The sequence below is a fragment of the Papio anubis genome, chromosome 20 (assembly GCF_008728515.1).
Source record: "Papio anubis isolate 15944 chromosome 20, Panubis1.0, whole genome shotgun sequence".
Lineage (NCBI taxonomy): Eukaryota > Metazoa > Chordata > Mammalia > Primates > Cercopithecidae > Papio > Papio anubis.
This window is the reverse complement of record NC_044995.1, coordinates 25,099,879-25,115,602: the sequence shown is the minus strand read 5'-3', so window position 1 is coordinate 25,115,602 and position 15,724 is coordinate 25,099,879. Positions and strand designations below refer to the sequence as shown.

The window sequence follows — 15,724 nt, the reverse complement described above, 5'->3', positions numbered from 1 at the left end:
CTGTACGGAGCTCCCGTGGCCTCCTAGGTCACCTCCTCAGGAGGTGCTCATGGACCTGTGAGATCTGTGTCTCTTGGCTTCCCTTGCACCGAGGGAAGGCCACTCTAGGCTTGCTCATGTGACCAGGAGCATTTCACCTCCCACAACCCAGCTGACGTCTCACATGACCAAGGGCTTTGCTGTCGCCTCCATCCAAAGCCCATCCTTCTCACCTCTGCATCCCCACGGCCCTGCAGAAACTCTGCAGCTAGGGCAGTCCCTTTACTCCAGTGGGCTAGGGAGGCAAGGGGGTCCCAACGGTCCCCCCCACAGAGCAGAGGGAGGGCCTTGCACAAGTCAGATACTCAATCAATTTCTTTGAATTAAATCAAACTTTTAAATTAAAAGTCGACCCCGTAAAACAGCCGGCTTAAGGCTTGTTCTTTTTGTTTGTTTGTTTTGTTCCATTTCCTTGAGACTCTTTGGCACCAAGCAGCATTTTCGTAAAGAATTAAAAGCCCAGAACCAATTACGGATGCACGGGAGCCTTCCATCTACCTGCAGTGGTGCTTTCTGGGAACGGTCCTGGCACACTTTGAGGGGCCTTGCACTCCTTGGGGTACCTTCTGCACATGATCGCTGCCCGGCTATACACCAGCCCGAGAAGGAGCGAGAGCCGTCCATGGGCTCCGTGTCATGGATGAAGAGACTGATGCTTAGAGAGAAAGAGGATAGGGGATGAGACACAGAACAAGGACTGGCATTGGGGGAGGAAAAAAAAAAAAAAAAGCAGCCAGGGCTTTTGCTGCTGGATCTCCCTGCCTATCTCCAGAATACCTATTTAAAATGTACTGCTTAAGGGTGAAGAAACCGAGGGAAGGTCCCCCGATTTCTTAAACGTGTGACACATGGCCGGGCACGGTGGATCATGCCTGTAATCCCAGCATTCTGGGAGGCCAAGGGGGGGTAGATCACCTGAGGTCAGGAGTTCGAGTCCAGCCTGGCCAACGTGGAGAAACTCCGTCTCTACTAAAAGTACGAAAATTAGCCGGGCCTGGTGGCAGGCGCCTGTAGTCCCAGCTACTCGGGAGGCTAAGGCAGGAGAATTGCTTGAGCCCGGAAGGCAGAGGTTGCAGTGAGCCAAGATTGCGCCACTGCACTCCAGCCTGGGTGACAGGGCGAGACTCTTATCTCAAAAAAAAGGTGTGACACACAACAGCATGGGGACTCTCTCTGACCAGAAAGGACGGTAGGCTGGAGTCTGGCTATGCCACCTTGGCAAGCTGTGCTTGGTGAGTCTGTTCATCTCTCAGCCTCAGTCTCCGCACTTGAAAAATGGGACAATATCATCACCTCCCTTGCAGGGCATGGGGAGACACAAAATATGCAAAGTAGATAAAGCAAGAAATGTCACACATGTAGCAAGGGTGCCCAGAACCCTCTACTGGTTGCAATTGTGGGATCTGGGTGTTTTACTTCTTGATCAAGAGGGAAAGTCGTTTTTATTTAATCTGAAAATACAAATAGAAGGGCCGCTTTCTGGATGAAGCAAAGCCTGGAAGTCCATGAACACCCTCTGTGACAAGGTTATGGAGTGCGGGGGAGAAGCTGGGCCCTGGGTCAGCATCCCTTGACCATCATGGATTAATCTGCCTGTGTTCCAAAGGTCCCCGTGTCCACACATAGCAAGGGGGCTCAAACGCTGCCTTGCAGCTATAAGACTCCTACTGGGCAAAGTTCTCAGAACCAAAAAGAAAAAATACATCGGGGGTCTCTCACTGACTGGGTCCAGGACCCAAGCCTCTGAGGCCCAGGGCAGCCCTCTCTGTTGGCAGCCTCTTGGAGGGGACAGCAGGAACAGTGTATCATCGCCACTGTGGACACAGAATGTCACACGAGCAAAGACACTTGTCAAATGCCTTTCCCTTACACGCACCCTCATCATGACCTGTGTTAATGAAGTTAATTGAATTTAAGATCAATAATGGTTAATTATTGCAATTTGACATTCAGAGATAAATGGCTTTAAGACAGAGAAGTATGCGTGTATGTGTGAGCGCGCGCGCGAGAGAGAGAGTGTGTGTGTGTGTGTGTGTGTGTGAATTCTATCCAAAGAAGGTGAACGCATTACAAGCCTAAGAGGGATCCCACAAGCCTTCCATTGATTCTGGTACATTGTGATCGACTTCATCCTCTGATAAATGTGGGCTTTTCAGAGCTACAAGTAAATGTTCTACAAGACTACTCTAACCCTTGTCACTGGCCAAATCTATACGTGCTGTACACCAGAAATCTATTGAGATAGATTAAAGAACTGCTGTAGAAACAAGAGCAGCTTCAATAAAGGTGAAGGTTTATTATATTGACTATTAATGTAACTTAACTGTATGCGGTTATGAATGCTTATGGATCAGGGCAGTTTAATTTGGGGCAGTTGGATATGATTATAATTGAACACAAATTTTTTTTTTATATCACCATAGATGAACTCAATTCAAAGTGGACAAAAAGGAAAAACCAACCTAGCTTGGAAAGTAGCTAGGTTATAACCAGCTTCCCAAAGGGTGAATTCCTGGGGAGAGGCGGCCCCAGGAGAGCTGGCCCGGGCCCAGGCCTCTCTAGCGATGCACTCGCCACACCACCTCCTGTTCCAGGCCCCACAGCGTGCACGGAGCTGACGCCCCAGCCGTCTATGGCGGCCCCACAAGCCCGGGGTCAGGGCTGCTAAGTGGCTCCTCTGATGTGATCCAAGTTGGTAAGAAGTTTACTTTTCAGGATAGATTCTCGGTAGGAAGTCATAGCCCCAAATGCGTTAGTAATGACACTCCTCCATCCACCCAGAACTGGCTAGATGACCACTTACAAGATTTATAATGACAAAGTAAATGTTGCCAGGGAAGAAAGTCCTACTGATTGCGGAGCACTGACAATACCGTGCGCCTGAGGAGTTCTGTCAAAACGTAAGATTATGCAAAAACACCGTTGAGAACACTGCTAATCATCTGCTTGTGTCAATTACTTGAAGGGTCTCTGACAGCATATTTACATTAAACACATTTCAGGAGCAAAATCCTTAATGCTATATCAGAATATTTTTCATTACCATTAGCAAATCTTTAAAAATCGCTCTTTCCCCCCTCGGCTACAATAGGAGTGATGGTGAGACGGGGAAGGCTGGGTGGGGGCCCGTGTGGGTGGAGTGGATTGCAGGGGATTTCAATTCATCCCTCTGCAAAGAAGCGGGTGGTGCAGACTCAGAGATGGGGCATCCTCACCACATCTCCCTCTTAGGGCAGACGACGGGGCCCTCTCTCATCCCCAACACCTTCCAAGTCCGGTGAACGGCGGCACTGGTTTTCCTCCTGGTCGTGTAGCCAGCCCCACACATCTGATGCCAGGCTATTTAACGGAGCAAATGACAGGCGTACAGAGGCAATTATTGAAATTAAAACTTAGATGACATCTGCTGGGGCTGTGCACATTTCAGACACCTCGCCCCGGTCACGCCGTCTTGTCCACAATTATGGCAACATGGATGTAACCAAAATAAACGGCCCAGGGCCTGCAGCGGCCGGGCTGCCTGAGACGTGCCTGCAGGAAGGCACTGGCCCTGTGCCGGGCATCGTCACAGAGCGGGGGACATCCCAGCAAAGGGATTCCACAAGGTCCACCCTCAGGCCTCCCACGGCAGGTCAGAGAGGGTCGGGTCAGAAGGAGTCTGAGGTGCTTGGAAAAATACATCCGGATTTTTCCGGACATGTTTGCCGGACATGACAATCATACTGACCATGGTGATGATGGCAGCCAGCACGTTTTGATTTTTAAAATGCTTGCGCACTCTGCTGTACGTTTTACCTCACACCTGCCCCACAAGGTCCACAGGTGGAGACAGTGTGTCCCAGAAATACGGCTGATGACGTGGAAAACCAGAAGTTGAACTCAGGTCCCTAGGCTTCTGTTACATTCCACACCGGGGATCTCTCAGTTCCAATGCCTGTGAGCTGGCCCTCCAAGATCCCAGCCCAGTCAGTACCTGGACACATTCCTTACACTCAGAAACGCAGGCAAAGGGGCCCTTACATAAAGATTATAAAGCCCCAGCACCGACCTAATGTGGCAAAAGAGAGTTGTGGTGTTGAGCCATCTGAGACTGCCACTCACAGGGCCTCTCCAGGTCCGGGGTGCACAGGAGTGACCCCTCAGTGCCTAAGCTGCTGCCAACACTTCCCAAGGGCTCAGAGGCCCAGAGCTGACCCTCCGCCCTTGTGATCCCTGCCCTGGAAACATAGAGCCACAGACTCTGCCCATGTCCAGGAAGAAAGACAGCACAGGGTGTGAACGGGATGTAAGACTCCACATCATATCCAACCTACTCAACAAGAAATGCACCAGACACACAAAATCAGGAAGTACTCACACCTGTTCACAAGCAGCCAGCCCAAAGAATCCAGTACTTGTGGTCATTTCAGAAATCGGTGTAAGTTACATGGAAATTTAAAGCAAAATGCATTCCTTTTAAGAGATTCTATATTCTGAATGTTTTGTTTTCTAAAATCTGTCTCTTCCCATTCCAAACACACAGACATTTCCTCAACTGACCTTTATAAGTGTGCTTTTACTTTTACCTTAAAATACTTAAAGACTACATACATACAAAAATAGATATGTCTATATATAAACACACACATATATATGCATTTTTCTTATCAGAGTGTGTAGGTTAAAAAATAATGCAAAGATGCTACATTCATCCTCAAATTGCACTTCCATATGGGAAGTGAGATGTATATCGAGGAGACCACAGTTCAAAACAGGAGCATGCGGAAGCCAAAGGGTCTAGCTCAGTAAGGCCAAAATGTGCGGTGGATTCTGCCTGCCCCATTGCTTGCTTGGTGGAAATAAGACGTCACAGGTAAACAATGTGGCTTGAGTTCATTTCAGTTTTAATCTAGATTATATGTACATGTATGTGTAAACATACACACCTACTTATGCTTATCCACAAATGCATAAACACACGCCCATCCACATGTGCACAAATGGACCTCTGAATGAATCTGATTGCCCTACAGTGTTATCCTTCAAATATGTTTGAACAGATAACTCCAAACAAAGCTACACCAAACGAATGAATACCTTGGGTGAAGGCGGCCCAGACTCATGGGTGGGGTTGACAACATCACATTCCTAACGTCCAAGCCTCCACTACAGCAAATCACCCCCCATCTCTCTGGGAAGAGACGGAAAATGGCGGAGCTGCTGACCTGCAGGCCTAAGCGTTGTAAAGGGACTTTGTCCACCGAGATAAGGAACATGCCCGGGTCTGCACTGTGACATTGGTCTTGCTGCAACACACAACAGAGATAGCAGCCTCTGAGACGGCACAGGCCTGGCTCACCAGAGACGCACTCGGTTCACACGGGCACCCAGAGTCACCAAGGTGGAGGCTCTGCTCATGATGGCATGGGGCACTTGACTTGCACAGTGCCCATTTGGCACCCTGACCGTCTCTGTGAGGTGGCTGAGTGGACAGAATCACTCAAGGGTAAGGCACAAAATCACTCAGGAGTCTGGCGGGTGCCGGTGCAGGCTCTCACGCCCCCACCCCGCCCCATCTTCCTCTCTCCTCTGCTGGCATTTCTTCCCCAGCAACGTCTCAAGGCCTCACGGGCCTGATTTCTAAAACCCCAAAGCCCACAAATGACAAAGGACACTGGCAAAAAGATGGCACCTGCTGGCTGAACTGTCATGGGATGAGCCATTGCCTGGTGCCAGCAGAAGCACATGAGTCTCAGAAAGATGGATTTTTTTTTTTTTTGCAAAGATTTTATTTTATTCAAAATAAATGCTACCTACCATTTGGTGAGATGGATCCTGACTAGGGCCAAGTGCTATTCCAGGGCCTTCCCGGCACTAACCCACATACCCTCCACAAGGACTTCGTGAAGTGCTCAGTCTTTTTTTTTTTTTTTTTTTTTTTTGAGATGGAGTCTTGCTCTGTTGTCCAGGCTGGAGTGCAGTGGTGCCATCTTGGCTCACTGCAACCTCTGCCTCCCGGGTTCAAGTGACTCTCCTGACTCAGCCTCCTGAGTAGCTGGGATTACAGGCACACACCACCACACCCAGCTAATTTTTGTATTTTTAGTAGAGACCGGGTTTCGCCATGTTGGTTAAGCTGGTCTCGAACTCCTGACCTCGTGATCCACCTGCCTCGGCCTCCCAGAGTGTTAGAATTACAGGCATGAGTCACTGCACCCGGCCCAAAGTGCTCACTCTAATAATTTGCCTTTCACAGTTTAGAACTCTCAGAAACTTGCTGAAGGGGATGGGGCAAGCCGGGCCAGGACTGAGGCCTCATTGTATGCACGTCGTGGCCCCCACGCTCATAACTCTTCCTCTCCACCTTTCTGGGGGCCCTGCCTCTCCCTCTGCATCTTCAGCTGTTTAGAAAAAGAATTTCCCTTCCCCAAACTGTCAAACTGGGACCATAACAACAATAACAAAAAAAAAAAAATTAATCTTGAGTTTTTAAAATATCAAAACCTGAAAACGTATAATTAAATTAATCATCATAAATTACTTTTTAGCACTGAGAGCTGGATTTATAATATCATTTTCAAACCTCTCTGTGAGATTTAAATATTTTATAGCATATGTGAGTTAGAGGGAAATGTGTCTGAGGGCTTAAATATTGCTGCAGAGCAGTAGACTTTGACAAAAACTATAGCACAACTGTTTCTAAGGTAGTTTGTAAAAATTATTTATTTCCATACCAGTTAATTATGATGGGAGTCTTTGTTGAATGCACAAGCATTAAAAAAGTGCTGATATTTTATGCATCTTTAACTGGAGCGCGATTCCCCGCAGCGCACTGGTAACTCCTTGACATTTAGCATTCACTCACAGCAACTGTAATAAGGGGTTTGATTGCTTCCTTTGCAGATGCAGTAATTTAATAACTGTGATCAGTTGCATAAATTTACTATACAACCATCTTAAGTTAGCCACATTAAAATTAAGCAAAATTGTAATCTGTTGACAGATTATTGCTACTGAACAATTCTACTAAAAGCATTTCAGATTAGCAAGTGCCACAAGCATTTGTGTTTTATAAGCTTGTAAAAAAAATACGGCAGCTTCCTCCTTCCGCATCCCCATCTCCAGCCACCCCCTCTCTCCTGCCCCCCCTCCACACATATACCACAAATCTGACTATTAGACAATTTCATGAAATTCTGTGCTTTCTGTTAAATCACCTCTGAACTGTTGATTTCGTTATTTGAAATGTGTGTGGTGAATTCTGCTGTCTGGAAAGGAAAAAAAAAAAAAAAAAAAAGCCGCGTGTCAGTTTCTTCTTTCTTTCTTCCCAGTAATTTCCTTTATGCAACTTTACATCCATTGCCTTCGAAGGGATAGGAAATCTCCTAGCATGGACCTCTTCTGAATAAAAGGATCGGTTCCCCAGAGCAAAGGAAAAGCACTAATTTCATACCTTAGATGGAGAAAGGTAAAAGGTGCCCGGCTCCCTCTGAGTGAGATCCCTGCAGCAGGCATCCTTAATTAAGGAGACAACAGAGACGCCTTCTTGCTCAGTTGCTAAAGAACCCCTTATGGAGTTTGTGGGTAGGAAGAGAAGAGGGCACAAGTTCCATGGGCAGGCTTTACCTAGAGCATGGTGATAGAGAGGAAAACAGCGCCCCTGCCCACTCTGTTTAGAGCAAAATGGGACCCGCATCTCCTGCCTGGTGCCCTGTGAGTTGACTTTTCAGAGCAATGTTTAGCCAAGCAGGCAAGTCAGGAATAACTGTTTCTGATACTTCCCAGCAAATATCTTTAACCATCTGTTTACACTTGCCAAATATGCTTCCAAGTTTCCAATTTTATCAGTATATAAAAAGAATATCTGTTTTTAAAAAAAATCGTAAATATCTTGTGATGCATCTTTACATAATTCAAGAGAAATTAAAAAAAATTTCATTTGAAAGCCAGCATGATCACAGATTTGTTTAAACTTTCATTTACATAGAAGTTTGGGGTGGGAGCCACAAAAAGGGGGTAGGCGCTTTTTTGGAATGGTCAAATGTCAAAGTTGAGTGCCAGGCGGGGAGTGACGCACAGGTGTGCCCTCCCCATGAGACGATGGCACACCCACTGTGTGGGCTTATTCCCGGGGTGGCCCTGCATATGCAGCCTGTCACTTCGGATGGAGTTGCGGGGCCTCTCCCAGACAGGTGACGCGGCGGGCTGGGCTGCAAGCTTCCTTCGGAGCGAGGACCACTACTGAGTGTGACAAATTGGATGGGACTTCACTACCAAATTTCCTGCCAAGAGGCCTAACAGTCAAATGTCTATCTTCTTCTCATCACCAAGAAGTGATGCTGCGACTTTGACATAGTGTCTCCGTTACTTAAAGATACAGTTAATGCAAAGTGATCGCAAAACGTGAGGTCTGTAAAACTTTTAAGAGCCAAGCCAAGGCGGCTTTCATCATTGGCTCTTTTATCTTGAGAGGGCACACGTGCACGTGTGTGGGTGCGCATGTGCACTCATGCATGGGCGTGTGTGCATATGTATGCGTGTGTGTGTATGTGCGTGTGTAAAACCAGAATTCCTACCAGGCAGCACAGAACCTGGGTCTCTGTCATTGCCACCATTACCTGCCATTTTTTATAACATAATACACTGGAGATACCCTGGGCTAGGTTTGTTTGCTTCTCATTATAACTAATTATGCTTCTAAATATGTTCTTTAGGGTTACACGTGTATAAAAATGGAGGTAGGAAAGAAAGAAAATGCATCAGGATTATTAAAAGAAAGAGAAACATACTAATTAGTTAACTAGTATACTCATTTCAATGTTTAATAATATTTTTTAACATTCCAGCATACGCTGCAGAATTAAAAATTACCCACAGCACCACCTGTGCGTCCCCTGGGACATGAAGATTTAGAGTTCTCTCCTGCAGACTTGGAGTCCTCGTTTCTAAATATTTCTTTGAATATTTCTTTGTATTCCACCTCATTCCACCCCCACAAATTAGAAGCCAAAAAAAAAAAAAGATAGTAAATTTTGTTCCCCACCAAAGCCTTGTAAATAACATCTCTACAAAGCCCAACTTAATTACATAACTCAAGTGCTTGAGGAAAAAAAAATGCATCTATTCCCATAATTTTGGAAGCTGCCTCTACCCGTTTCTATATGTGCAGACTGCACTGGCTGTGTAAAAAGCCAAGCGCCCGCCCTGTTCTCTCAGCCTGGGTAGGAAGGAGTGCCATTGTACCCCTTCTTTTTTTTTTCCATCTGCTTAGTGCTCCCCCTCCCCGTGTTCTGGGAAGGTTCTGGGCTTTGTGTGGCCTACGATGGGGCCAACTGCATATGGCTGGGGAGACGGGAAGATGGAGCAGAGCTGGAAGTGTCGAGAAATGCAGGAGTGATGACATGAGGCCCGAACCACCCTCTCACCTGGAAACAGATCCACCTCCTCCACCTGAGCAGCATGCGGCACGGAGCTGGTGTTCCATCAGGACCCCACAATTAAAACCGCGTGACGCATGGCAAAGCCAGGGGTGCCCCCCAAGCCTCTTGGACTGGCTTTCCTCAAACTCCACTTCTGACTGTGGGTCACTCGTACACAAACAAAGCCTTAACAGAAATGTTACCGAGGAAATAATAGCCATTTCCAATGATAATACACAATTTTAGCACTGACGCTTGGCTGATTTAGGTGTTCGGCCAATGTGTCAAGCAGCCTGCCTTCCTTAGGCGGGCCTTTAATGGGTAACTGGCAGGCTCTGGCAGCCTTATTTCTGTTTTAGATTTGGTTTGTCATTGGGTATCCATTACCTGCCATTCATCTTTGATCTCTTTGGACAGGCCTGATCAAAAGATGTCATTTGACCTACTCCACTTGGCAGAAACTTGTATGACTCTCGTAAAGGGGCCACCCCAGCTATAAATAAAATGACATTATTATTTTTCTGTCCTATCATGTAGAGGAGACAATTATGATAATGCAGTATCTGTCATCGGGAGCCCAGCAAATTGCTAGCTCTCACGCAACTGTTTAGCTTTCTTATTTGTTGTTTGTCTGTTTTCCTCCATTTCAAGTTGAAAATAAAGCAGAATTGAAATCCCTAATGCTCTGTCTCCCACTCCGACAGTCTCGGGGCCGCTTCCCATGGCAGTGACGTGCAGGTGTGGCCAGCAGCTTGTGTTTGTCAATGGTGGGTGGTGGCTAAGGCTGTGCTGGCACAAGGCATGAACAATGGGATCAAGTTTGTCCTTCATTTAATGTTTGGAAAACAAGCTAATCTCTGAAATTAGAACTGAGAGATATTACTGCAAATAGATAAAAATCATGGCAAGGGTTTATTGTGTCCTTAATCAAGTCATAATAAGGGAAAATGTGCTGGAACATTCCCCCGACAGGTAAAACAGAGACAGCTCCGGTGTCATCGCCAGGGAGCCCACAGCTTGGGGACACAAGGGTCCAATTGTTTGTCACCGTCTCCAGCGTGGACCACCACTATGGGCTCCATTTCTAGGAGACTGGCTCTCGATCCTTTTTGGAAATGGAGGTTTCGGAGCTCTGGGGTTTGCTTCCTTCCCCGGTGTTTTAGGCTCCACAGGTATACAGGGGTAGTGTGAAGAGATTACTAACTCAGTAGTCATTCTCTGTTGGTCAGGTGCCCTTGGGGACTAGGGGCAGCACATTCTCTGCCCACCACGTGCTGCGAACCTCCACCCAATTGATGCTGTTGTCTGGAAAGAGAGAAAACCAGGGACACACCATCTAAGACCCCTGCAGAAATTCTGGTTGTTTCTGCTCAGATTCAGATCATCCTAGAGAAAAGGAAGTGACTCCTACAGATGGGCTTCATTTGAAATGGGAGAAAATGAGGCCCCAAACAGAGGAAAGGACTGACCAGAGGCACCACGAGGCGTTCACAGCAGAGCTGAGACCAGATTCCATGCCGCCTAATTTTTTGGTGGGGCCCACTCCCCGTGACAGGCCACCAGCCTGCCGTCCTCCCCAAGGCCAGCCCAGGAGCTTAATCTTCAGTGAGCCAGTGACCACCGTGCTGTTGGCCCCTGGGGCCTGCCTACAGCGCCCAGCTGCCTCTGCAGCACCAGCTGCCTCGAGCTTTGCTTGATGTGAAGATGCACACGGTGGTGTCGCCGACCATCCCTTGCAGACACAATGCCGGTAGGCATCGCTTTGTTCAGGGTCCTTGGTTCAGGACTTGGGGGTCCCTACGGTCTCTCAGTGCTACCATTTACCCATAGGATATGGGATAACCCACCAGGGTGTGTGAGGTAAGAAGGTGGGTGGTAAAAGCACAGAAGGATGAAAGGGAGAGAGGAAGTAGATTCAGAATTCCTTGCCTGAGGAGGAATATGGCCTCTAGTGGGCGTAGATGGGTGGAGCCATATCTTCTGCAAAAAAATGGAAAAAATACTTTACAGGTGCAGGAACCCAAGCTAGGGCAACTCAATCCCTGCAGAGAATGGAGACACCAGCATTGAGGCTCTCTCAATATAACATATGGCACTCTTTTTGAGGAAGAACACATTCTCGGCATTGGGAACCATCAAGTCAGCAAGAACAAATATTCCAGATTAGCACAGGGGTCAAGAAAGGCCTAGAAACAGGCCCCAAACTAAGAAATCAAGGTAGGTAAATAAAAAGTGCGGACAAAGCATGGTACTTTAGTCATCCAGACTTGCAAAGCATTAAATAATGTGGCGCAAAGAGGAAAGACGGCTCCTAAGACCGTTGCAGGAACATTATTCCCTGAAGACTCAGCTGGGGCATCTCCACTTTCAGGAAGCTGCCGCTAGCTTTCTTTCACCCCCTGGGATGGCCATAGCATCCTTCTCCATGTTCCCATACTGCTCATGGTCATTTCCATCACAGTACCCACATCAGAATTACGGGCATCTGAGTCTCATCCTCCACACTCCAAACCCCCTTTAGGACTGCCTATCTTGGTGTCCCTGGCACCTGCCAGCACTGGCTTGTGCAGGTGCTTAATACACATCCACTAAAATTGTTTCAACACATACTCCGGTAGCCTGGTGCCCTCGCAGGAATTTGTGATGATGAGAAAATGCACGCAAGTATGTTTTCCTTCCTTGAGTTTGAGCGACACCTCCTTCCCCATCCCTGGAACTGTGGGTCCCATTCATTATGTTGTCATGTCGCTCCGTCTGCTAAGCCTCCACTCAGTGTCTCAACCTTCTCATGTCTCTTCCCTACTCTGGTCCCAGGTAATAAGTCTCTCTCCTCCACGCTGCCTCTCAATGGACCAAAACCAAAGATGAAGAGTCGAGCAACCTAAAGCAAAGAGTGTGGGGCAGACTAGGGACAGAAATCACAGTCTTCCTTCATCTTCCTAAGGAGATGCGAGGGTATGGGAGCCATTCCACATGCATTTCCTTTTCGTTTTGGTGTAGCACCGATCCTGTGCAGTGGCATCCAGGGTGGTCTGCAAGTATCTGCTGCATGGATGAATGGATGGACTCAGGGGCCCACTGCTCAGGAGAGAATCCCTTCCACCATTTTTTTTTTTTTTTTTTTTGAGACAGAGTCTCGCTCTGTTGCCCAGGCTGGAGAAGTGGCGCGATCTCCACTCACTGCAAGCTCTGCCCCCGGCTTCATGCCCATTCTCCTGCCTCAGCCTCCCGAGTAGCTGGGACTACAGGCGCCCGCCACCACGCCTGGATAATTTTTTTTGTATTTTTAGTAGAGACTGGGTTTTACAGTGTTCGCCAGGATGGTCTCCATCTCCTGACCTTGTGATCCACCCACCTCGGCCTCCCAAAGTGCTGGGATTACAGGCATGAGCCACCACTCCCGGCCCCTTCCACCTTCTTAAAGGAGATGCAGTTCCACCAATCTATGCCAAGCTAGAGGCCACATTCCTCGTTCAGGCACAGAATTCAGAATGAATGCAGGGAAAGGGGTGGGCAGTGTGCGGGCTCCGTGTGATGCATAAGTCACAATGCGAAAGGACACTAGGGCCTCACAGGCCTAGGTTCATCTTCTGTTCTGTCCTGAGCCACAGCGGGACTTGGGCAAGCTACAAAACCTCTCCACATTTCTGGTTCTTCCCTTTAAAGTGAGAATAAAAGTCCTCCCTTTTGAGAATTGTTGTTAATGGAATTATGCACATAAAGCACTTAGCACCATGCCCGGCACATGGCAAGCATTCAGTCAAGAACAATTATTTTAGGGTTACAGAAATTAGAATTTTCCATCAGCGAGGAAGACTCTTGGCAGTGATAAGGCCAGGATCTCTATAGTGACAGGTTCAGCCCCCCCCCCCAACTGGGCCCCACCCTTGCAGCTGGAAGGATCATGCAATGTCCAGGAAACTCTTGCCTGTGCCATCAGCTCAGCCTCTCGAGTACAGGAAGGGAGGTGGTCACCTTGGTAAGGTGGCGGCCAAAAGGCCTTCAGTCATCCAAACTTCTCTCTCCATCTCAGGCCAAGGGTTTCACCAGTAGCAAGTCAGAGAGACTCTGGGCTAAGCACTACGCTGTTTTGGATACTCGTATAAAAAGCAGATAAACTTCAAGCAAGTTGGGATGGGGGGGACTGAAGGCCTGATGGAGGTTATTAATCCACCTAACACTTTGGTTGTGGATTTATTCATCAGCCCACTTCCCCCGTATCCCCCTCATCTCCCACAAATCCTAGGACAGATCAAGACCATTCATGTCTGGGGAGGTAGAAGCTGAGAAAAAGAGAGCCAAAATAGGTGCCAATGTGCTGCTGAGCTCTGGCCTGCCTCCTGTCACAGGACCTTTTCAGGGGGAGTCTCGCCTATGGCCTCCGATGGCACAGGGTTTGTTTCTTATGAGAAAGAGAGGTCTTGGTCCTACGGAGTCCTCCAGTACATACGGAGATAAGCAGAGGACAGAAGGTGCTGCACTGGGAAGGGAACTTGCCCCTCTGCCCAGCTCACGGGCTCCATACTGATCAATGCTCACGGGGTGTGGGTGGAACATGGGGACTGGAAGATGAGAATCCCGTTTAGGGTCCGTTCACTGTTAGGGTGAGAGATCTTTGAGCAGAGCCACCCCTCTTTATGTGTGTGTTTATTTATTTATTTTTGAGAGAGTCTCTCTCTGTTTCCCAGGCTGGAGTGCAATGGCACTATCTCAGCTCACTGCAGCCTCCACCTCCTGGGTTCAAGGGACTCTCCTGCCTCAGTCTCCTGAGTAGTTGGGACTGCAGGCATGCGCCACCACGCCTGGCAAATTTTTGTATTTTTTAGTAGAGATGGGGTTTCACCATATTGGCCAGGCTGGTCTCAAACTCCTGACCTCAAGTGATCTGCCCACCTCGACCTCCCAAAGTGCTGGGATTGCAGGTGTGAGCCACTGCACCCGGCCAAGCCACCCCTCTTTAAATCCTGGCTTCTCCATGTCATGGCCTTTGGGCCTCGGTTTCCCCATCTGTAAAACAGGCATGGTGACACCAATGTTTCCCAGGGTTGCTAGGAGAGGAGCACTGGACAAAAAGAGTGTTTTGCAGGCTGCTCTGTGCTGTGCACACCACTGCTGAGAAGAGGCCCATCTTCCCTCCCACGGCTGGAAACTATGAATCAGCAGACGCTGGCTTAGGTCAGAGAAACAAGCACAGAACCACAAAAAGAAGGATCTAGAGCTGTGCTGTCCATGGGGCTAATGACTCTGTTGTCCATGGGGCTATCTATGTTTAAGTTAATTAAAATTAAATAAAACGTAAAGTTCAGCTCGCCCGTTGCAGTCATCACAGTTCCGATGGGGTCGTCCTATCGGACCGCTCAGGGCAGCAAATTCCCATCAGAGCAGGACACTCCATTACTGGCTGGAGGGGTCTTCTCCTGTTGCTTCCTGAGGTCCTCTCTCTTCCTCTTTAGAAAAGATACTTTCCTATGGAAACAGTTCTTAACCCTTTTGGGGTTTTCAGGGCCCCTGTGGGAAGTTAATCGAAGTCAGTGTTCACTGAAATCCAGAATCTTTCAGTGTGGGAGGAGTTTCACCGGCGGTACAAGAAAATATGAGGTGGTTCACCTTGAATCACACGGTAATAAATTACTCCCTTGTCAGTTCCGTCTTTTTCCCTCTGATTGCTTCAAGGAGAAAGTATCCGGTGGGTGCTATTGGTCTTTAACACCTCCCCAACACTTGCTAATCTCCCTTTTAAAAGAAGAGAGATAAGGCATCAGACTCCGGTAGGAAGGCAGGAGAATTCAGCTAGGATTTAATGACATTGTTTGATTTCACGGCGTTTATTTTTATGGTTATTTTCTCTTTATGGCAAGTGATTCTGGGTCTTCATTTATAGGAGTGACACACTTTCCTTTTAAAAATAAATTTATTTGAGTTAAAACGTGTGTAAATAATAAGTTCAGGCAGTGCATGTGGTATGCAGAAACGTCAAACAGCATGACAGGTTTGGGACTCAGGACGCCAAACCTGCTCAGGGGCAAGGAACAGTCACAGAGGCTTCCAGAGGAGACTGTGCAGGAGGCCCCAGGTGAGGGCTTTGCTCTGCTACCGGCGTTTGCTGTTAGCATTTCCATATCCGAGATTTGGAAGGGAATTTGTCAGGTTTCTATTAAAACCTCTGAACGTCCAGTTGGAGGGGGTAGTGGTTATTAAACCTCAATGTTCATAAATATGCTAATAAAAATGTAAAACTTGCAGTGAGCCATTATCAATTACAGACAGGATGCTTCACCTTTGAACGA

General features: G+C 47.7%; 1 protein-coding gene across 2 annotated transcripts in view; it reads right to left on the bottom strand.

The window, feature by feature from the left end:
• The window catches only part of TSHZ3 (teashirt zinc finger homeobox 3), a 75,599-nt gene that overhangs the window by 23,844 nt on the left and 36,031 nt on the right, over positions 1-15,724 (bottom strand). Inside the window, exon 1 of one of the 2 annotated variants that reach the window (XM_031659705.1) lies at positions 538-964. The exons of the other annotated variant lie outside the window; for it this stretch is intronic. Coding sequence (XP_031515565.1) covers positions 538-613 — 76 coding nt within the window. The 5' untranslated portion in view covers positions 614-964. Of the gene's footprint in view, positions 1-537; positions 965-15,724 lie in introns of those variants that run through there. 2 annotated transcript variants of the gene reach the window in all.